Below are 23,690 nucleotides of genomic sequence, written 5' to 3'. Positions count from 1 at the left end.
ATATATATATATGTTAAAGAGTGTTCATTACAGACACATGCATAATAGAAATAGCTCAATTATCCATTATAAAGTACTACACTACCACACAACTATTCAAGATCTCCAGGACATGTTGTTAACAAAAGTAAGCAAAAAATTGTCAAGTAAAATATATTTGATTGATATGTATTTAGAAAAAAATGAATACATTTAAATTTATGAATATAAATGAATATTAAAAGATCTGCAAGAACAAGGATCACTGGTAACTATTATCAGCTCTTGGAAAGGAACATTAGTTGGATTGAGAAAGGTGAGTATGAAATGGAATTTTAACTTTCCACTCTATAGATTTTGATACATGATAAAGTTTTAATATCAAGCATATATTTATGTAAGTTGAAAAGCAATGAAAATCAGGAAGAAAGTGTATTATAAAGGTACCTAGAAATGACCTTTAATAAAAATCATTAAATAATGTAATGCATTATTATAAATAACGTTCAAAACTCTTTCATATACACAGTATTATCACACTTTATCTTTTTTTTTTTTTTTTTTTTTTGCGGTACACGGGCCTCTCACTGTTGTGGCCTCTCCCGTTGCGGGGCACAGGTTCTGGACACGCAGGCCCAGCGGCCATGGCCCATGGGCCCAGCTGCTCCGCGGCATGTGGGATCCTCCCGGACCGGGGCACGAACCCGCGTCCCCTGCATTGACAGGTGGACTCCCAACCACTGCGCCACCAGGGAAGCCCCCACATTTTATCTTTACAACAATCCTGTGAGGTAGTAGTTAAGTAGATAGATATTATTATCCTCATTTTATAGTTGAGGAAACACTCTTAGAGAAGTAAGTTGCCATACTTTGCATTATTGTATTTACTAAAAATATAGTCTCTTTCCTCATCATGAGATAGAGGCAAATGTAAAGAGTTTGTCATATAAATGTAGTTTATGAAAGTTTATACTTAAAAGATAGGCATGTGGCTTTAGTGCATTTTGATAATTTTGAAGAAAACCAAGATTAATTAAATGATCTTAGGATCATGATATAATCAAAGTATGTAAGTAATATAAACAATAAAATTCTATGGAAATAGTAATTATTATAGAAGCCTCTGTCTAGTAGCAGACAGCTTAACAGTGCTAGAAATCCTGAGCAGAATCCAGGCTTTAATATTTCCTAGTGAATTTAGAGCAGTCATCTAACCTCTTTGAACTCCTGTAAAATGTAGCTACTCTTCCTTCTTCTCCTCCCGCATTTTCCTACATAACCACACAGACATACATATCAGAATGTGAGATGATACACGTAAAGCATCAGGTATGGTGCCTATGTTATACATGTTCCATAAATGGTAGTTTTCTATCTAATTCATTAAAAGAATAAAGACATATACAGTATAAGTCAGACCAAAGATGAACAGAAGACTGAACATTGCTGAAATTTTGCCAGTAATTGAAGACCCCGGTATCTAGGGACCTTGGGGACAAGTTAAACAACATCAACAGATTGAACTATCTGAAATACATTTTAAAAAACTCTGTGTTTGAATTTATTAATTTCATATTTTCAGATAATATGATCTCTGTAATTGTGATTTAATCCATCAACTGTCACTTCTCCATTGAGTAAGTTAAATTGTCTCAGCGTGATCACAGTTCCTAAACTACACATCTATGGACATGTTGCCTTCCTTCTTTGATTCATTTAAATTAGTTTCACATTCATGGCATTTTCATGACTCTTTGATATATTACTTCAAGCACTGGGAAGCAGATAAAAGATTTCTGGCATTTTGGGAAGGATGAATTTGTCCTGGAGGAGATTACATCTTGATGTATTGTTATTGAATCTCCTGGGAAGTGTTGTATGAACTGTCAAGCTTTGGTACCTGCTTTTAGCGTCTAATGTTGGATATCTAATGTATATCACATTTATGTGGTGTGAGTTGCTTATGCTCTCAAGGTCATCTACTGAATTTTTGCTCCAGCTCATGATAACTAAAGGGGGTGTATGAGACAACCACCTCTCCTTGACCTTAAATGAAGTTTGCGTTTGGGGCTGAAAACTAATCTAAAACCTACTTGTCTTCCCTTAGGGCTGCAATCACTTTGAAACATTCAGAACTGAAGATAAAATTGAGTCAGAATGACTTGGAGTTGTTTTTTTTGTTGTTGTTTGTTTGTTTTGCTTTTTTTCTCTCTAGTCATAACCTGATGATTTTGACATATCTTTGCTAACAACTTTTCTATACTAATATTAATGTTCTCACACCTCCTTCAAATCCTTGCTCAAATGTCTCTGTCTCGAGACATTTCACATCAATTTTACATATACTGCACTTATATCTCTCTTATCCTCTTCTAATTTTTTTCATTCCATTTATCACCTTCTGCTAGTCATATACTTTACTTATTTATTCCATCTATTGTTATTATCTGTCACCTCCAGCTAGGAACCTTTGTTGGTTGTGTCCATTGATGTGTTCCAAGCATCTAGAAGAGTGCTTGGTAAAAAGTGGGCATCCAATAAATACATATTTGAATGAATGAATCAATATGGCTCATAGGTGCTTCCAAGAGAATGCTTGATCTGATTTGATAGTGTTCATGAGAGCACCACCTAATCACAAGGGAAAATGGTATTCACCACCAACAATGTTTTGGGTGAGTGAGTGATGACTTCCTGAAGAATATGTTCTCTCGGCAGAGCATGTTTGTATTTTTTCCCCTTCCAGGCATTCTATCCATCACTAGGTTTAGTTCTAAAACGCATGTTCATTTCCTTGTAATGCTTTCACATTATTCATGATTTATAGTTACCCATAGTCTGAGATATAACATCTGTGCAGTATGAAAAAGATGAAAAACTAACAACATTCTTTGTGTTACCCAAATAGAGATCTTTGGATTTGTATATAATAGAGACCTTCAGATCTCTGCTTCTAAATTTCAAAGCTTGAATTCTATCATCACACTGCTATGTTGATAAATCTTATTCATACAATCTAAAGGATTTAAAGCAAATTAAATACTGATTTTTTTTAAATTGAGAAGCAAAGTAATGGGAAATCGCAAAAAACAGTGACATGTTTAGGAGTAATTTAATGACAGAGAAGAAACAACAACAACACCCCACCTCCACTCCCTGCATTTCAGGGGTACAGTTTCAAAATATGGAGAATCCATATATGTGTTCCCAGGCCAAAAGGAAACTTGCATAGGGAGATTGAGGGACAAAAAGAGATGAGTGCAAACAACTTGAAAGGAAGTTAATCGTGAAGTGTTGCTTTCAGGAGAAGTTGTACGAGGCCAAATCTATTTAATTAAGCCCTTAGAATACAATTTCAGGTTTAATAAATCCATCCCTTACTGAAATCAGATTCATTAGGAATATTTAAACAGGTCTAAACTGACACAATTGACTTCAAAACCAAATAACCTGAACTAAAGAGAGAAACAAATCAGGATTTTGACTTAATAATCCATCTTTGCTATACATAAAGGAATTCACTGGATGGTTGCCCTCTTCATCTACATTTTGTTTTTTAAATATTTATCAAAGCCTTACCTTTTCCACACAAAAACTCCACATAATCTGTTATATAATTCTCATTATCAGAAAGGAGGAATCATATGAGTTTTTCAGAAGAAACAAAAGCTATTTATAGTACTGAATTATACAGGAAATATCTCACTGAAATTTTATGTGAAGGATCTAAAGTGATGTAGAAAATAAGATTCTCAATAGCATTTTTGTAGTAACTTCAGTAATTTATTTTACATGACTGATAATAATTTTTAAATGAAAATAGGTAAAATGATCAGAAATAAGTTTAAGGTCTTTTGGGAGCATTGAATAGGGATAATTAGCTCAACTTGGGGTCTAGGGGAGGTTTCCTAGAGGAGATGATGATCTTATGAAATTGAGTTGTGTGAGTGAGACAGGGGAAGAAAGGCAGTAAGGGCATTGCAACAAAGTAAACAGTATGTCAATGCCTTGCTGTTAAAGTACTCTGATGTTCAAATAGTTATGTAGCATAGTTAATGAGTGTCTGATTTCTTATTTACATAATTCAGCAAAAGTTGCAGCCACTGTCATTCTAAAAACCTCAATTGAGTAACCCCATGAGAAGAGACGGAAATTGGGGAAAACTACTTGTAGGTCACACAAAATAATGTTTTCATAGCTGTCCCTCAAACCCTTGTGACACCCCTAAAATAATAAAAGGCTCTGAGATGGGTTTAGGAAAGCATGGAGTCCTCAAAAGAACACAAATTTGGCCCTTCCTAGGGGTTAGAGATTCCGGTGTACAGAATATGGGAATTATAAATGGGACTGGATTGGAGCCACAGTACTCTTTTTAGCATCCACCCCATGACTCTGGAGGAGTAACTGGATTTGGGGAAATCTTCTAGGTTGATCATCCCCATCTTTGATAGCCAAGTATATATAACCAAAATGATTTCTAGAATAAAGAATGAATTATTTAGGTTGGCTCCATTCCAGACCTATGAAGAAGAGCAAAAGATATAGATAAAACTGACATACTTCCAGTCCGGTCCAATAGCGTAGATTATGAGATGTTGATCTGAGGCTGCTGCTCCAGCTAAAAATAAAGACTATTTATTTTCCTAGATTGTTATCTGTGTTTTGGATGCCTTGATCGACTGGTATAATGGTCACAGGTGATAGGATAAAACTTAGAAATTGGGGATCACAAACATATCAGGACGAATAATCTACATCTAGATAATCCTTTTTTAAAAAAAAAATATTTATTTTTGGCAGCGTTGGGTCTTCGTTGCTGCGCGGGCCTTCTCTAGTTGCGGCGAGCGGGGGCTACTCTTCGTTGCGGTGCATGGGCTTCTCATTGCAGTGGTTTCTCTTGTTGCAGAGCACGGGCTCTAGGCACGCGGGCTTCAGTAGTTGTGGCACACGGACTCAGTAGTTGTAGTGCACAGGCTCGGTAGTTGTTGCACACTGGCTTAGTTGCTCTGCAGAGTGTGGGATCTTCCCAGACCAGGGATTGAACCCACGTCCCCTGCTTTAAGCAGGCGGATTCTTAACCACTGTGCCACCAGGGAAGTCCCTAATCCTCTTTTAACATTGCCTTGATAGCAAGGTGAATCAACTAGATGTTTGGAAGCAGACTGATAAAAGTATTTTTAAAGCCTAGTTTTTGACATATTGTGCCTTCCTAATTTAAGGATATTTACTGAAGGTTTAAAACCATCTACTTACTTGCTGAAATTAATCCTGCTGATGAGTTAACCAGCTGTATGACCCTGAGAAAATTATTTACTCTCTCTTTACTTTAATTTCTGCTTTAGTACAAAAGAAACAATAACAACCTCATAGAATTTTTAGAAATGAAATTAGGACATGTTAAATGCTTACAATAGTGTTCAGCATAAAGAAAAAACTTAATAAGTGTAAAATGTTGAAGGTGTGGTTGTTATTATGCAGAAGACTGATCTGAAAATAGACCCTCTCACCTCTCCGTTTCACTAGAATAAATATCTATTGATTGGATGAATGAATGTTTAGTTATGTATCACCTTACCATAAAAATCAGCACTTTTTCCACCCCTCAAATGGATTTTCTATAGGTAAATATTATTATCTAGTTTGTAGATTCAAGGAATTCAACACTAAAGGAAATAGGGTGGGAATTGGAGTGTTCTAAGGAAAGTTGGATGGACTAGGCAGACTGGACTAGAGAAAAAACCCATCTAGCTTCCATTACTCAGGGTGTGGACAGTCCTTACAGATTCTTCCCTTACATTAGCTGCTTGGCATTTATTAAGTTTCAAGAGCAGAAAGGAATAAGAAATAAAATGTAATACACTCAATATATTTTAAAATAATTTTTACAACAGTAATTAAGCAACATAAAAGAAAAATGTAAAGAGACTAAGAATAATATCGTAGAAGAGAAAATGGGATATAGAAAATGAAAAGAAGAACTAAGAAGGATGAAGAATTATTGCTACGTCCAGCAAAATAATCACAACCAGAGGACTAACAGATGAAATAGTTAAAATAATAAAACGAGCTGAAATGGTATGAACGTACCACCAATGGGTGATTTTAGGTAGAGCTGATAAAAAAATAAAAACCATGTAAGTTAAAAGGGAATAATAAATTAGCACTAACAGTTAAAAAGGTAATAGGGGGTCTCAAGTGAAAGTAGATATAATGTCTAGAAAAATCTCACCTACTTTTGTCTTCTCAAGTTTTCCTCAAAGATTCCTTAAGCTAATGTTCTCAGAACACAGACCAATATTCCGTGATTCTGCCTTATGCCTTAAGCCTCATATGCAGCCTTTTAAACTACAGCTCTTGATTCATGCTCCTCCAAATTCTTTCTTCCATAATATCAAAAGTCAGGTGCTTTCCCTTACTCTGGCTCTCTCATTTGAAAACTTTTGATTTTATTATCACCATTATCTGAAAAGTATCCCATATTATATGAGGCAGGTGCTCCTGAAACTTCTTTAGTCTCTGTATCACTTTAGTGACACAAAGTAAACAAATAAATACGATCTCTGGAAAGACTGGTGCTGATCTTGAGAAGTCAGTAAAATGTTAGACTTCTATTAACTATCATGTACAAAGTATTTTTTTATTGCAAATACAAATATATCAATGTTTACATTTTGTAGAAATGAATATTCTTTTAAAGGCCAGCCAGAATACACTCTTTTTAAGCTATGTAGGACAGCATTTGCCTAACCATACCCTAGGATATCAACCGGGGTTATGTGAAAAAGCTCAAATAAATTTTTAGGAAATTCCAGTTTTAAAAATAAGTTAAACAGTTTTGTTTGCTAGAGGAAAATTTCAGAAGACTAGCGTCTCTTGTATAGAACTAAGAATGCATTCTAGTACTTTCCAACCTAATTTGACAATGGAAACCCTTTGTGTGTTGCAAAGCCCCAAACTAGTAATTCATGAAATATACTTTGGGAAGTACAGTTTCAAGAAAAAGAACTATACACAGAGATGGGAAATCTAGCTCTCTAACAAAGGCTCTACAATCTTTGAATCCAATTGTGCTATTAAAGGACTAAGAGGAAGTATCCATAGTTTCCGACTTTATATTGCAATGGGACGATAAGCATCAGATATTTGGAAAAATGATAGAGTTAAATGAACTTTAAAAGAAATCTGGACTTTCTGAATGGAGCACTACATGTTTTAACTTTAAAACGTAAAATAGTTTGAACATATTTTTCTGAGGTGAAATATGCCTTGACATGTTTTGAATTTTTAAAATAAAAGCAAATAAACACACATATGCAGTGTTTTATTTGTTTAATAACTCACATCCAGGGTCAGTTAAATTTGGAGAGCCAAATTTTTACCCATTTTTTTGAGATGATCAGCTTTTCTCTCTGTGTCATAAAGAGAGCTCATGTCATTGCACAAGTGCAAATGACTTCAAGAAAGAAAAACTATGAAACATGCCAATATTTCATTTTCTAACTGAGACATCTGTGCACACAATGGACATTCAGAACTCCCCAATACACATCATTTTATAAAGCCTTTGCATATTTAGCTTTCAAATTCTATTATTATTGCATCTAAAAGAAGTGATACTTTTTTCCCCCAAATATTATCCACTACCTTTGAAATGCTAAAGTGAGAGCCTTTGAAATGAGTTTTGGAAAAAATCTTGAATAACCAACATCATCATAGATATGTAACACTAAATGAATTCACTCAGTCACTGCCCTTTAACAGCTGTGTTTTCTTCTTATAACCCTTCATTTTAATATTTGCAACTGTATCATAGTGAAGCTATAGTGCCTTCTCTATGATATACTCTCTGGAATATATAAGGGATGTGGAATATTTTTCCATAATAAAATAGTCATCTGGATTGAATTGTCAAATTCTAATCCGCACACCACCACTCTTATTTGGTTTTGTGAAATGAACAAAGACATCTATCTACTTTGACACACTCGGAGCAGGATTAAGACATCCTTCAAACCTTCTGATCACTCCAAAGATTAACAAAATTCCCCGCCAACTTTGACCAAAAGACCAGATGTAGAATAATCTTCTATTTTTCCAGTAAGTGTTGAAAGGCAGAATTATACAAATGGAGACACATATATAAATGAGGTTTATATACCTAACTATCTTTTTATATGTTTAACTTTTTCTTCAGTGCTTTGAAAAGAGACATGTTGCTTTCAAGTTAATATATGAATGAATAATGAGTAAAAACTACTTTGAAGATTATTTATGTTGTATCCATTCATATTGGAGATAATCTTCCTTAATATTTAAGTCTTACATTTTCTCAGGAATAAATGTTAAGGATCAAGCTTAGTTTTCAAACATACATAACCTCTGTGCCATTCTATCCTCACCTCGCATTAGTTCTCAAACAAAGCCTTACACAAATTAAAAATTTTAGTTCATTTCCTTAATGTTTAATAGAGTAGATGTCTTCTTACATGATTTGAACAGAACTGGTTGTTTGTCAGTTAATTTAAAAAAGAAAATAAAATTGGATTAAAGAGAGAATTATATATATGTATACATATACTATATACATACAAATATACATAAATGTTTTAACTTAAAACGTAAATCTTAAACATTTAAATATATAGCTTATAAAGTGCCTTCGTACATAAATCTTTTGATGTTAGGACCAAGGCCTTTCTTTTCGGTATGGTTTTGCAAATGGGAGGCTCTGAAGTCTTTCTTGCATGAATCACATACATAATGCATCTTGTATGATTTCAAGCTCTGATTTCATTAAAATGGAATGAAAACAAAACACTTGCAAAGCAATCTGAGTGCAAAACCCTTGTACTTAGTGATGGATTGTTTGATTGATTGCAATCCTCTGTCTCTCACATACTTAATTTGGCAGCACTTAAAAATTGTTTATCATGAAACATATCAAAGTGTAAATAAAATACATATGTATAATTTAAAGAATAATAATATCACAATGACTGGCGTACACACAACCAGGTTAAGAAATAGAATATTGCCAGTACCTTAAAAGCCCTTTCTGTTACACACCCCAGAGGCAACTATTAGACTGACTTTTATGATAATCATTCTCTTGCTTTTCTTTTCAATTTTGCTGTCCTGTATGCATCTTTAAATTATATCTTTCGTTTGCCTTTTAAATACTAAACAGAATAGAGCTGTATTTTTGTGACTTACTTCTTCCCCTCAACATTATGGTGATGTGTTTAGCTAATTCCCTTCTGCAACATAGCATTCTATTTCAGGACAGCACCTCAATTTACCCATTCTACTGGTGATGGACAATTTGGGTTTTTAGTTTAATTCCCCCCAAAGTAGATCCTAAGACAAAGATTTGGGTATAAGCAGCTTTTGTGGGAAGCGATTCTGGGAAGCATTGTAAAGATGTGAGGAAGTAAGAGCCTCAGAAAGAAGAAACGCAGATAAAGTGAGAGTTCATGAGCAGGTTATCACTATGGGCTTATTCCAGCTGGCAGCTCTGAAAGAATATGAAACACACGTTAGATTTATCCACTAAGGGAGGTGGAACTTAGAATACTTGTCCGCCAATTCCTGCCCTAAATTGGTTGAAGATCACCCTGGGGCATTAACTCCCTGTCACTTATGGCTTGTCCCATGTGTGGGTTGAGTACGCTGAGGACACCCCAAGGCAGAGATACGCAGGAAGCAATCATCTTGCACAGCAGCTGTCCAGGATTGGTTGAGAGAATGTGGTGAAGCCCTTTTTGGATCTGCTACAAAACATCCCTTGTACCACTCAGATCCGCTCAAGTCCCACACTAAGTTCACTCTATCCTGTCACTGATTATTCAAGGTTCAAGATGCAGTTCCCTGAAAAAGGGAAAAACAAAAAGGGCTTAACGATAGGTGAATTAATGAGACAAAGTACAGTCCCTAAGGCTGTAGTTGATCCTAAGGCTATCATTAATATTCGTCAACCCCTTTACCACACATTATAGATTTCTCTTGGTCAGATATTCTCTTGGAGCTTGCCTTGGTGGGATGACCCAGTGCTTCATCCTTGGGGGAACTGAATCTTTGGTTACCTTGCCTTATTAAAGACTAGATTGTGGAAACTGCCTATGTGCTATTATCATTGAGTATGGAAGCACCAAGAGGTATCCTCACAAATCCTTCTTCAATGGATAAATTTGAAGACAGTAAAATATAGATTCTTCCTGTCCAAGAGCATGGTATGATTTTCTATTTATCAGGTCTTTCAAAATGTTTTTTATTAGAATTTAATAATTTTATTCATATAGGGCTTTATTTATATACCCTAAATTTTTGTTTTTGATGTTATCGTGAATGATAAGTTTTTTCAAGTTATACTTTTTAATGGTTGGTAGTGTAAACAGATTGCTTCTATGTATCAATTGTATCAAGGAAACTTGTTGGATTCTTTGGGGGTTCTCTAAGTAGGTAATCATATCTATTTGTGGTTATCCAAATAATGTTTGTTTTGGTCCTTCCTATGCAATTTTTAGGTGTTTTATTTCTTTTTCTTGTTTCATTGCTCTGAATAGACTGAGTGGGAGTGATGATAGTTGGCAACTTTGTCTTGTTCCTATCAATTTTTAAAATATTAAACCGAACTTGTATTCCTGGGAGAGATCCAACTCAGTCATAATTTAGTATGTTTTTTATATACTACTGGGTTGTGTTGGCTAAAATTTGGTTTAGGGATTTTCAAAACTATGTTCACGAGTGTAGCCAGTCTGTTATTTTCCTCTCATGTGCCTTCCATCCACGTCTTGTTTTGGCATCAAGGTTATGCCAGCTTCGAAAAGTGAGTTGGAAAGTGTCATTTGTTTTTCACTTCTCTGGAAAAATTCATGTAAAAATGAACTTAGCTATTCTTTGACTATTTAGTAAAATCTTTCTGCTAAGCTGCTTTGTCCTGCTGTTTTCCTTATAGTAAGATTTTGAACATGTATCCCAGCTGCCTCTTATCCAGGTTCTCCAATTTTTTCTTAAATCAGTTCTGAAGAGTTATATTTTGTAGTAATTCATTCATTACCCCTAAATTCTCAAATTTATTGCCATAAATTGATTCACAATAGTGAATATTATATTTCTTTTTAATTCCTAATAATTTTTTTCTCTCTTTTTCCTTTGATGAGTCTCTCCAGTAGTCTGCTAATTAATATCTTTAAAGAGTCAACTTTTGATTTTGTCAGTTCTCTCAATTGCATGTTTGTTTTTGCTTTTATTTTTATTAATCAAATTTTTTCTATTTTTATTATTTACTCACACTTCCTTTAGATTTATCCTACACACTTTTTCTAACTTTTCAAGTTGGATTTTTAAAATTCATTCTGAGCCTTTTTTCTAATGAAAGGCAATTAAGAGAATAAATTTCTCTCCAAGAACTGCTTAACCAACATAAGTCTTCTATTTTTGTCTAATTACAAACATTTTCTAAATTTTATTACAGTTTTTTTAACATCTTTATTGCAGTATAATTGCTTTACAATGGTGTGTTAGTTTCTGCTTCATAACAAAGTGAATCAGCTATACATATACATATATCCCCAAATCTCCTCCCTCTTGCGTCTCCCTCCCACCCTCCCTATCCCACCCCTCTAGGTGGTCACAAAGCACTGAGCTGATCTCCCTGTGTTATGTGGCTGCTTCCCACTAGCTATCTATTTTACATTTTTTTCATTGATCCATGAGTTGTTTAGATTTTCTTTTTTTTTTTTAATGTCCAAGTGAATGGAGTTTTCCCATTATCTTTTAAAGTTCATTTCTAACTTAAGTGAATTGGGGATGGTGAATGTGGTCAGTATAATACTGATGTTTTGAAATTTAACTAGGCTATTTTATGGCATATAATGTTATCAAATTTATGAATATTCTATGCACACCTAAGCTTTTACTCAGGACAATATTCAATTTGTGCTGATATTTCTAAGCTTCTACTTCTTTCTATGTATTTCATTTAAGTGTATTAAATTTAGGTATTTTTTTCTGTCTGTTATTTTCAACATCTATGTCTTCTTCTGTCTGCTGTTTATGCTGGTTCTCACTCATGATGCTTTGTTTACTTGTATGTTTTGTGATTTTTGATAATGGATCTGATGCTAGTTTTCTTTGAAATTTTGTGGAGTTTTTTTAAAGATCCTAAGAGGAATTGCATTTTTTTCTGTCTGTTTCCTGAGGGTGTACCCAACCTGGGGACAATTCAAATAAAATTCTACACTCAGGTTTTTTTTTTTTAATGTGTAAACTTTTATGAATACAAACCCAAACTCATATGAATGCTGACTTTGGTTATATATTTCCAGGGAAGAATTTTTCCCCTTTGTAACACAGCAGGGTTTATTTCATTTTCACCCTTACTCTGTGGTTATATTCCTTTGGATTACCAGCTTTTTGCAGGGGATCTTTTAGTTGGACTCCTCACCTTGAAAGTGCCCTAGCCTGTATATCCTGTCCCCCACACCCTGTGAAGTTGCCAAAGTGCAAGTTCAAGGTCTCCAGAAACTGTCAGGGCCAAAGCTGATATTGACATTTGCTTATGTCCGAGGATTCCTGGTTTTACTTTATTTCTGAGCATGGCATATTGGTTTGGTGGTAAGGCACTGGTCTATTTTTTTAATGCCCCTTTATTTATTTTTTCTTTTTAAAATAGTTTGATTGTGATATAAATCACAGACCATAAAATTTATCCCTTTAGTGTGTCCAATTCAGTGGTTTTTTAATATACATATTATATATGTATGTGTATGTATATTTATCCTACTATTTCTGCGGTTCTTTTTCTCTGGAGATATCTGACTAATACAGCTATCTTTTCATTTTGTTGATAGTGGCCTTGGATCACACAAGTTTTTGATTTTGATGAAGTCCAATTCATCTATTTTTGTTGTCGTTGTTGCTTATGTTTTTGGTGTCAAATCTAAGAAACTATCTTGCCTAATCCAAGATCATGAAGATTTACATCTTTTTTTTTCTAAGAGCTTTATATTTTTAGTTTTACTTTAGGTCTTGTGAACCATTTTGAGTTCACTTTTGTTTATGGTGTGAGGTAGAAGTCAAAATATCACTTTTTTTTGCATGTGGATGTCCAATTGTCCTAGCACTATTTTTGAAAAGACTGTTCTTTCCCCTTGAATTGTCTTGGCATTCTCAAGTATCATTTGACTATAAATGTGAGTGTTTATTTTTATACCCTCAATTCTACAACATGGAACTTTATGTCTACACTTATGCCAGTAGCACATGGCTTTTATTTTTGTAGCTTTTTAGTAGGTTTGGAATCTTCCTTTTATGTTAAAATTTAGTATTTTAGTTATTTTAGTCAGGAGGGCCTTTCAGTGTACCTTGCAGTGTATCTCATCTGCATACCACCATAATTCTAAATCAATCACTATTTATTCATTCATTTATTCACAGCAGAATGCCTTTAGTAAAAACCCCAAATAATTTAACTTAGCTTTCATTTGATTTCTAATAATCTATTTCAGATATATAAAAAGGCATTAAAAAATAACAGCCATGTAGTCTTCATTCAGCTTGGAAAATAACATAATTTGAGTCCTTTGTATACACCCTCTCAATCACATTTCTCTGTAATCCCTCAAAGATAATTAACATCTTGAATTTATGTTTATCATTCCCATGCATGTCTTTATATTTACATCATTTCCAACCACCTGTTCCCTTGCCATCCTCTACTACAGGGGCTACAACTCTAAATACTTAACACCTAGCCTCTCTTGAAGATCTGAAAGGCCATAGACACAGTCATGGCTAATGAGGTATGGTAAAATCTCTGAGTAGGGGTGACCTTTCCCAAATGGAAAGGTAAAGATTTTCTATAAGCAACATTTTTTGCTCTTCATTATTTTTCCTATCTATTTTTCCAGCTTAGAACATAGACATGAGCTGAAGTTAACTACCTTGTTACCACAAGGAGACAAGAATGAGGAAGAAGACTCCCTCCTTCCCTCCCTTCCTCCCCCCGCCCCCTTCTCTTTCCCACTCTAACTCCATATAGTTTGATTGTATTAATACTCCCTCTGCCTCCAGGGATAGGCACTTGACCCGGGACTGGCCAATCAGACTGCATCTCCTTGGCCAAAGTGATTGTCCAGGGATGGGCACATACCCTAATCAAAGCCTGTGAGATGTAAAGTTGGTTCAAGCTGGATGTGGAGTTATGAAGTCTGGAGCTTCTAGCAGCCATCTTGACACCATGAGAGAGGGGCCTGCCTGAGAATGGAGCCAAGACTCAGGAAAGCAAAGGTGAGGGACAGAAAAGAACCAATTCTTTTTTTTTTTTGCGGTACGTGGGCCTCTCACTGTTGTGGCCTCTCCTGTTACGGAGCACAGGCTCTGGACGCGCAGGCTCAGCGGCCATGGCTCACGGGCCTAGCCGCTCTGTGGCATGTGGGATCCTCCCGGACCAGGGCACGAACCCGTGTCCCCTGCATCGGCAGACAGACTCCCAACCACTGCGCTACCAGGGAAGCCCCAAGAACCAATCCTTGATGACGTTGTTACCTGCTGGATTCAGCTGTGTCTAAACCCAGAACTAGCTCCTGGCCTTTGCAGTTATGTCCATCAGTAGATTCCTTTCTTTAAGCCTATTTGAGGTATGTTCTCTTTCCTTCCTTCCTTCTTCTGTCCCTTTTGCTGAAAGAACCCTATGAAAACCGTCAATGGTTTTACAGTCTTTTATACATTTTTCTCCTTCCCTTTTCCTGAAAGAATTCTAAGTATTGTAAAAAGTTTCTATATATTTATGCAAAGCCTGGAGCTAATGATGATTCAATTTGGTAAAAAGCAAACTTAAAATGCTATTTATGTAAACAAACAAAAGCCCCCTTTTAATATTATTGCATACAGGTCAGGGACAACAGCATTTACTTTTAAAAATCTAAGGTCAATATGTTTCTTAATTCTCATGGTGTAATGTTTTAATAATGTTTTTATTGCCAGTGAAGTTAACAGTAGGGCAGTACCTGCACTTTGTCTGTTATAGGAATTTAGGAAATGTATTTAAAAGACGTTACACTGCCATTTACAACTCACAAAAATTTATTATATACCCAACGGAGTATGCTACTCAAAGTATGGGATTTCTTCTCCCTGTTAGGCAAATATTTTCTTTATGAAATTCTATGATTTCACAAGAAGATGACCATTTAATATCACATCCCAGCTTTTGATCTTCAGAACTTGGACTTGTATGTAGTCAGTGGGCACCTACATCTACATTGCCTTTCTATTAGTCCACAGACTAGTTCTGGCTTACTGTTGATGAAATCTCATTTTCATATGATTTAATTTTCAAGCAGAGGGGTGCTTTGCTAAATAAAGTTGATTGGCAATCTGAAAATTTTCAGAAGGTTGATTGAACACTGATTTCTATTTTAAAAATGATGCTTTGAGTCTCTTTGGTTAACTTTCCACTTAGCTTTGGAAAATTTTTTTGGAAAAATAATCAATCACAGAGTTTTAGAGTTGGGAAGAAATGTACAGCTATCTCAGCCCCAAGCCCTCATTTTTGAGTGAGGAAATACAGTCACAGAGATATAAAATGGAAATAGCAGATACAACGTTTAAGAATTTGTACTGCCTTTGCAAACACAGAGGAGGAAGAAGCTGAGCCTCTCTCTCTTTTGCGCTCACGTCTACCCTCTCATTTACTCTCAAGGATCCTTCCGTGGGTACATACTAGGATTGACTGGATAATTTTAGAATTCACATTTCTTTCTCTTAATTTGTATGCCTTTTATTTATTTTTATTGATGTTGATTTTGTTTACAACCTTCCAGAGTCATTGGTCAGGCACTACATAAAATATAAATTTTATTATTGCTCCATTAATAATGCTAATAAAAAGGATAATGTCACCCATCTCTTTTGGCAGAGGGGGAAGGGACAATGGAACCCCAGCAACATATTTCAACAGTGGAGCAAGAAAATTTGATAGAATGGTTTCCCTTGCCTCCTACAAAGGCCCATCTTTCTCTCAACCTCCTTGACTCCCAAGAAGGACTGTGTAAATATGCTCAGTGAGGCTGTATTTACCTGGCCCTGTGTTCACTCAGCCTGGTCTGCCCAAATGCCACACAGCAGGCCAGGCAAAGGTCTGCCGTGCCTGAGAATTAGGCTGTGTTTCTCCAGTATTTAGTAGTTGCTGTGCATATGGGATCTTAATATAAACTTTCTAAGCGAAGTAAAGAATATTGAAATGAGTCACATCAGCATTTCCCTAGTATTAGAAGCTTCCCAGAGAATAAATTTGCCCATCAGAACTTTCTGTGATAGAGCAACAATATTGTTGGTGACTGAAAGCATGATTTCATACAAGAGAACCACTTCTGAATTTTTTAAACTATTTTTTTAACACATGAAATTACACGCGATACAAAATACTTGTCTTACAAGTTCAAATCTTTACAGTTATGGGTACAGTTACAGTAATGCAAGTAATATTAGTGCATTCACTTAGAGCAGAGTTATTTGTCTTCATTGGGCTTAACACAAAGCCAAGAATGAATTATTTGCTTAAATGACTTCCTAGTCTTTGAATTAAAAAAAAAAAAAAGAAAATTACTTCTATCTCGTGTATAATGTGTCAGAATGATAAACAATGCCAACAGTTAAGTAGTCTGGTATTTCTGTAAAAGGGAGATTGTATTCCATAGCTTTTAAGTTGTAAATCCTTAAGTTTTGGTTGCATATGTCTATCAAATCATCATTATCTCAGCTTTCAGGAAAATTACATCATCTTTGGTAATAGGCTGCCAACAAACAGAAACTATAGACTACACCATTTTTTCCAAAGAATCCTGTATTTTAATGAATAGCTGAATAAATAGACATTAATTATGAAATTCACATTAAGATAGAAGAAAATCCAAACATTTTGATTGCTTTATCTCTTAAATTTGATAGCTACTACAAAACATACTATTTATGTTAGGGTAAAAATAAGCTGAATCACAGGAGTATAACTGGGATGTGCTGGCAGATATATACAGTAACATGGAGGAGCCATAAAATAAAAGTGTTTATATGTACATAACTTTTTCCTTACGTTTTTGCATGGAGAAACACTGTTTTATAAAATGGGAAAACACACAGTAGACCACATGCAACAAGGACCAATACAATGTGCACAGCAGAATAATCAAACAAGACACAACTATGGGTTTAAAAAAGAATTTGGGAGCAGGAAAAAAAAAAAAAAAGGAAAGTTGAAACCTGGAATGCTTTCTTATTGAGGTTTCAGAATATAAATTTGTCTAACAAGCCTCTTGATAGTTTTCAAAAGTTCCCACTTGACCACCTAGGGTTGAAGTGTAAGAGCTAAAAATAAACCATCATATGATACAAAACTTTGTATATTAGCATACAAAAGGTAACAATTTACTTTTTGTATAAAATATAACCTTTTGATAGTATATTTATTTCACATATGTATAAATATAACCCAAAGAATATGCTTTAAGTATTTCTACCAAAATATTCTTTACAAAAGTTTACAAAACAAGTAATTTATTTATATTTACAACCTAGCACAGAAAAGATTCCAGGCCAGTGATGTTGGTATTGTGTAAAAGAGAGTGCTTCTAGACATTTTAAAGATTGCAAGAGGGCTTTGCAGAACTTTCAAAATGTGTTCTTTTTAGAAAGGTATTTAAAGAGTTATTAAATGATTTCAGTTAAATATCACTTGATAATTGAATACAAGAGTGTATAACTAAAATAGCTGAAGGTAACCTATGTTCCTCTGTAATGAGGAAAATGGTAGAGATATTTTGCATACATCCCAAATCAGCACACATCTTTGCCATTTTGCAGCTGATCTGTTACACAACTCAATAGGAACTCTTTCTTTGATACAGTGCTCAGCCCTGAGGGAGAAAACCTGGATATGAAGGGCCCATCTAGCATGGGGCAATGATTCATCACATCAGGGACAGAAGAATGAGTAGACTGCTATTAATAGATCACATTCTATTTAGCTGTTCACCCAAATAATGTGTCCAAATAAGGCCAGATTATTTTTTGTCTCAATTATGCTTTCCTTCAAACCCTATGAAATAGATGTGTACACACCCGTACCCACCATCCCTGGTCCTGACCTTTTGCTTCTTATCTTCAACCAAAACATGATACCTTCTACTGTCAGCTTTGGTCTCCAAACTTCCTTTTCTTACAAATCAGTCTCTGGTCATCAAAATAAGCAGAGAGGGCCAGGCTCAATTTCACTCAGCTTGGGGACTAACCAGCAGTCATCGTCACAGTAAGCAACACCCCAAGTTATTTGTGGTCAGATACATCTCCTTTATAGCAATGCCCAATGTGGTGTTTTCCCTTTTAAGTAGTGAAATCTGATGCAGACACATGTGCACTAACATTTCAGTATGATTAGGATAGGTCACAACTGAATCTAAGATTCAGAAACTGGATTTGGAAATTGGTTGTGGAAAAAAGTTGGCCATCTCTGCGTTCTTGTTTCATCACTAGACACAGCATCTTGAAGTACAGGACATGTGGGAAAACTGAAAAAGTGAGGGGATGAATCTGGGGAAGAAATTCTATAGTCCACTGGGTGTTCTCTATGTTCTCCAGTTTTCGTTTACTTAGGACACTGTTTGGTTACTCCAAACAAATCTGTAACATTTCAATCTACCCTGGAAGTTTTAGGAAACCTAAATGAAAAGACAGAGTGGAGGGATTAAACCACACTTCATATCTGTTAGAGAAAATTAAGGAATTTGTTGCTTGTTGCTTGGAACTAGTACCTCCACGTGACGTGGGGTTTAAACAAGCCAGAAGTTCTATTACTTTTCTTTCAGGGAGAAAAGGAGCTTGGGAAGCCTATTTTACACAACTAATTACACATCAACATCACAGTTCTGTTTGGATAAACTGGATACTGTGTCCTGGGGTGTAGACAGGGAAAAAGTGATCCCAATGTTTTACTTCCAGGTTTGAGATTTAAAACAAGCATTTGGACCAAAATGTTCACCGCTACAGTTACTTTCTGCTTTCCATTTTTAAGCCAAGGTATCTTCATAGAGTCCAATCCAACTAAAAGTCAACAGTTTGGCCTTTACAGAGTCCTTGTAAAATACTGCCTTTTAGTGCTTGGAGTTTGTGAATTGTCTCCCTTTTCTTCTTTAGGAGTTGTTCCCCAAGATTTCGTCAAGGTTGATGTCTTTCATCCAGTCATCATTACCAGGCTCTGTCTTCAATAAAGAATCAATGAAATCAGCATCACTGTTTAGGGCAGGGCCCATGTTATCAGTCTGTTGGTTGAGAAAGTCAAAAGCTAAGTCATTGCCATGGTCAGTTCCTTGAAAAGCCCTGGAACTTTGGTTGGGTGAAGGAAAACTGCCGGCTGTCAGGGATGATGGCTGGCTTATGCTTGTCCTCGACTGACTCAACCCTGTTCCTGACTGGCTCAAATTAGGCAGAATCTGTGTGCTTAGCTGATTGGGTCTGAGATTCAGACTTCTGAGTGGACCCATGTTTTGTCCATTTAACGTCTGGCTCATTTGGTTCATGGGTCTAATTTGCACTGCTGGTGTTAACTGATTAGGGGGAGCCACTGCTCTCTGGGAAAATTGCTGGCTACCTACCGCCTGTTGCAATGACTGGTTTGGAGTATAGGCTGTAGGTGTGCCTGGGGGGAAGCGGACTCCTGTAGATTTCAGCGCTTCCTGCTGTTTGGTTGTTGCTTCTTGAGAGGCCCAGTTTGGTGCTGTTGTGCTGGATGTGATCATTACATTCGACGTTCTCTGTGCTGGCATGCTTGCCATACTATGGGTTAAATTTGGTCTTAATTGTTGCGAATTGCCAACAGATCCAGCTCCAAAAGTGGCCACATTATTATTATTATTACTGGGCCCTAAAGTGGGTGGCCGGGGCATCAGAGGGTTGTTTTGATTTGCTATCAGTTGGTTTGGGTTTCTGTGTTGGGTCAACTGATTCATTCCTGAAGTGACGCTGTATGTTCCAGGTTGATTGCAAGGCAGATTCCCATACATCCCTATGTTCTGAACTGCTGTGGATAAGGATGGCATTCTTGTCCCATGAGAAGTAGACATGAGGCTGGAATTTGGAGTTAAAATGGTGTGTGTTGAAACTGGGTTTGCCAAAGCCTGGTTAGAGTTTAAACTCACTGTCGATGAGCCACCTGAGAAAAAGAAGATAATTATATTAGTTCATAACAGTAGGTTATCTCTTCTCTTATGGCGTATCAGCTCTGAGACTGCCTTTGGGTGTAAGAACAAATAAAGAGAAATAATCATCATAGCATATTATATAAAAGGAATAAGACAGCTTTTGGGGGGAAGTATCACCCTAAGTTACCCCTTGGTCAAGAGTTTACACATTATAGAAAGAAGACTGAAATAGAATGGTTCTATTTTTTAGGCTTTATTCTTCTGGAATCATTGAGGGGAAGTGATAGTCAATCTTCCATTTTGAATTAGCTTTACTCTGTTTCAAGACCAAAGACTACAACTTTGATTATCTAGCTGTCATGAAGTCCATGCTACTGGTCACCCCTGGGTCCAAATTAGAACATGTGGATGCACCCTATACATGGCTACTAGATTAACGGTCCAAATCTATGGCCTCGAAAATCATGTCCAATTTTCATCTGCATCCCCACTCAAGAAGCTGCCATAAGACAGGTAAATTCCCATCTCTTCAAACATCTGGAATTCAATGTAATCCATGCTCCAGTGATTATTTCCATACAGAAAGCACTCTGCTCTAGGAGGATTAGTTATTATCGCAGTTATCCACACATCATGAACTACTTTCCCTCATGCCATGTCCTTCTCATATGATGCCCTTCTTACCCACCAAGCCCTATCTTTTCTTCAAAGGCTCAGGCCAAGGTCCAAGTTCCTTCATTCAGCTTTCCCTGATATTCCAGCCTCCTCTCTCAAGCTGCATTTGCTCTTTCAAGTTTTCATTTAGCATTTAGCTTCTGTATTGGGAAATACATGGAGCCTCAAAGTGCCAGCTAGTTATGTCGATACCTGTAAATAAGTGATTGAACGTGGGACCACTCAATCACAGTCTGCTGAATGAGGTTCCACCTATCGGTTAGTGATTAACTGACACATTGAAATCTTCCTGGCTTGAGGAGGCAATCATCATGGCAAGACATCTTGAGAGGCAAAAATGGAATGCCAGAAAGATAAAAGTGCCTGCTGGATGATAAGTTCCATGAGAGAAAGAATTTTTGCCTGTTTTGTTCACTGTCATATTCTCCAAGTTCAGTGGATGGTGCAAAGTAGGTATTCAATTGATATTTATTGAATGAATGAATGAATGAACGAGTGAATGAGAGATTGAGGCAAAGATATAACTTGGAGAAAGATACTCTTTTAAAGTACTCTCCCAGCAGAGAGGCAGGGAGGCCCAGAGAATCAGAGATACTGAGAAACAGAGAACTAGACACACATATGAGTATCAGAATGGCAGTATGTGAAGAGAGCATGGTTGCAATTATAACCCTAGCATATCCCCTACTGCTTGAGGATAGCTAGCGTGGTACACACCTTGAAAGACTGAAGCCCTTGCTATTTGTTTTAAAATATGTCCCCACTAAGCTTCATCCCCCTTGAAGGCAGAAACAGTCTCTTTATCTCCTTGTATCTCCAGGTTTAGCACAAGGCCCTGACTGTGTAGGGCAGTGTTGGATGAAGAGGGATCAGAGTCAGATAGGAGAGACTTGGACAATAACTCAGAGAGCACAGGCTGCTAATGAGATTAAGCAATATCAAGCTTGGTATCTGAAGGTTTCATGAGAAGAGAATTTCCATTATGGAAATGCTATGGAAAAAATTTCGAGGCTTTAAAAATCACTCCCTCTAGGGACTTCCCTGGTGGCACAGTGGTTAAGAATCCGCCTGCCAGTGCAGAGGGCTGGAATCTACCTGGTCCGGGAAGATCCCACATGTCACGGAGCAACTAAGCCCGTGCACCACAGCTACTGAGTCTGCGCTCTAGAGCCCACGAGCCACAACTATTGAGCCTGCGTGCCACAAATACTCAAGCCTGCATGCCTACAGCCCATGCTCTGCAACAGGAGAAGCCACCGCAATGAGAAGCCTGCGTACCGCAACAAAGAGTAGCCCCCCTTGCCGCAACTAGAGAAAGCCCATGCGCAGCAACGAAGACCCAAGGCAGCCAAAAATAAAAATAAATAAATTTATAAAAAAAAAAAATCACTCCCTCTAGGTGCCCCCTATTTTAACAATATGCCCTGAGAAGGTTTATGAGGAGAGCTGTATTTTTAAACAACTAGAATAGGGAGAATTTCCATAAAGATAAAAAAATATTAATCACAGTTAATATTTAGAAGTTCTTAATATGTGGTGGAAATTGTTCTAGGTGTTTTTCATACATCATTTTAATTTATTTTTTATTTTATTTATTGTTTTGCTGTACGCGGGCCTCTCACCGTTGTGGCCTCTCCCGTTGCGGAGCAGAGGCTCCAGACGCGCAGGCTCAGTGGCCATGGCTCATGGGCCCAGCCGCTCCACGGCGTGTGGGATCCTCCCGGACCGGGGCACGAACCCGTGTCCCCTGCATCGGCAGGCGGACTCTCAACCACTGCGCCACCAGGAAAGCCCCATACATCATTTTTAATATTAACATCTGGGCAAGGTGATTATTATAGCACTGAGATTGAAATAAAAAATGATAAAAGAGTTTGTGTTGTGCTTGTTTATTTCATTCTCAGAAGGCACGTGAATTACAGTGCTCTAGAGTGGTGATTCTTACCCATCTGGGGGTTAGCAGCTGGTTGCTAAGGTCACCTCCCTCAGGAAAATGCCCATATGCACTATGGAAGAGACTTCTAGGTCCCTCCCAAATACCCAACCTCCCTGTCTTCTTTAGAAACAGAGCCTTGATTTTGCAGCAATGTGCCCAGCTGAAAAACCACATTTGCCAAACATCCTTGCTGATGGGGGGTCCATATGAATAAATTCTGGCTAAAGGCAGAAGTTACTAGGTGATGGACTTCCCTGGTGGCACAGTGGTTAAGAATCCACCTGCCAAGGCAGGGGACACGGGTTCGATCCCTGGTCCGGGAAGATCCCACATGTTGCGGAGCAACTAAGCCAGTGTGCCACAACTACTGAGCCTATGCTCTAGAGCCCACAGGCCACAATTACTGAGTCCACGTGCTGCAACTACTGAAGCCCGTGTGCCTAGAGCCCGTGCTCTGCAACAGGAGAAGCCACCACAAGGAGAAGCCTGTGCACCACAACGAAGAGTAGCCCCTGCTCACCACAACTAGAGAAAGTCTGTGTGCAGCAACGAAGCCCCAATGCAGCCAAAATTAACAAATAAATTAATTAATTAAAATAAAAGAAGTTACTAGATGAGTGTCCAAAAAAACCTACTTTAAAAAGGGAACCTGACTCATTTGGGAGGCCATTTTACCTTTTCCCGTCTTTCACCTTTCTATCTGGAGTATGGATATGAAGACTGGTGATGTGGTGGCCACAAGGCAACCTTAGGATGGAAGCTATATGCTCAAGAAGGTGGGGTAGAAAGACAAAAGAAGCCTGGATCCCTTATAACATGGTAGAGCCGCCAAACCAGCCTTAGACTTCTATCCTTGGGAATCTTTTATATGAATGGGAAAAGAAAAGCACAAACATTCACCTTGAATT

General features: G+C 37.0%; 1 protein-coding gene across 1 annotated transcript in view; it reads right to left on the bottom strand.

The window, feature by feature from the left end:
- Positions 1 to 16,807: 16,807 nt before the first annotated feature.
- Positions 16,808 to 23,690, bottom strand: part of MAML2 (mastermind like transcriptional coactivator 2) — a 360,907-nt gene continuing 354,024 nt past the window's right edge. Inside the window, exon 5 of the mRNA XM_029209293.1 lies at positions 16,808 to 20,182. Within this exon, the coding sequence (XP_029065126.1) occupies positions 19,164 to 20,182 (1,019 nt within the window). The 3' untranslated portion in view covers positions 16,808 to 19,163. The remainder of the gene's footprint in view (positions 20,183 to 23,690) is intronic.

The sequence above is a fragment of the Monodon monoceros genome, unplaced genomic scaffold, assembly GCF_005190385.1.
Source record: "Monodon monoceros isolate NGI ecotype Baffin Bay Population unplaced genomic scaffold, NGI_Narwhal_1 Super_Scaffold_7, whole genome shotgun sequence".
NCBI lineage: Eukaryota > Metazoa > Chordata > Mammalia > Artiodactyla > Monodontidae > Monodon > Monodon monoceros.
The sequence above is the reverse complement of the archived record's forward strand: the minus strand, read 5'-3'. Positions and strand labels throughout refer to the sequence as shown.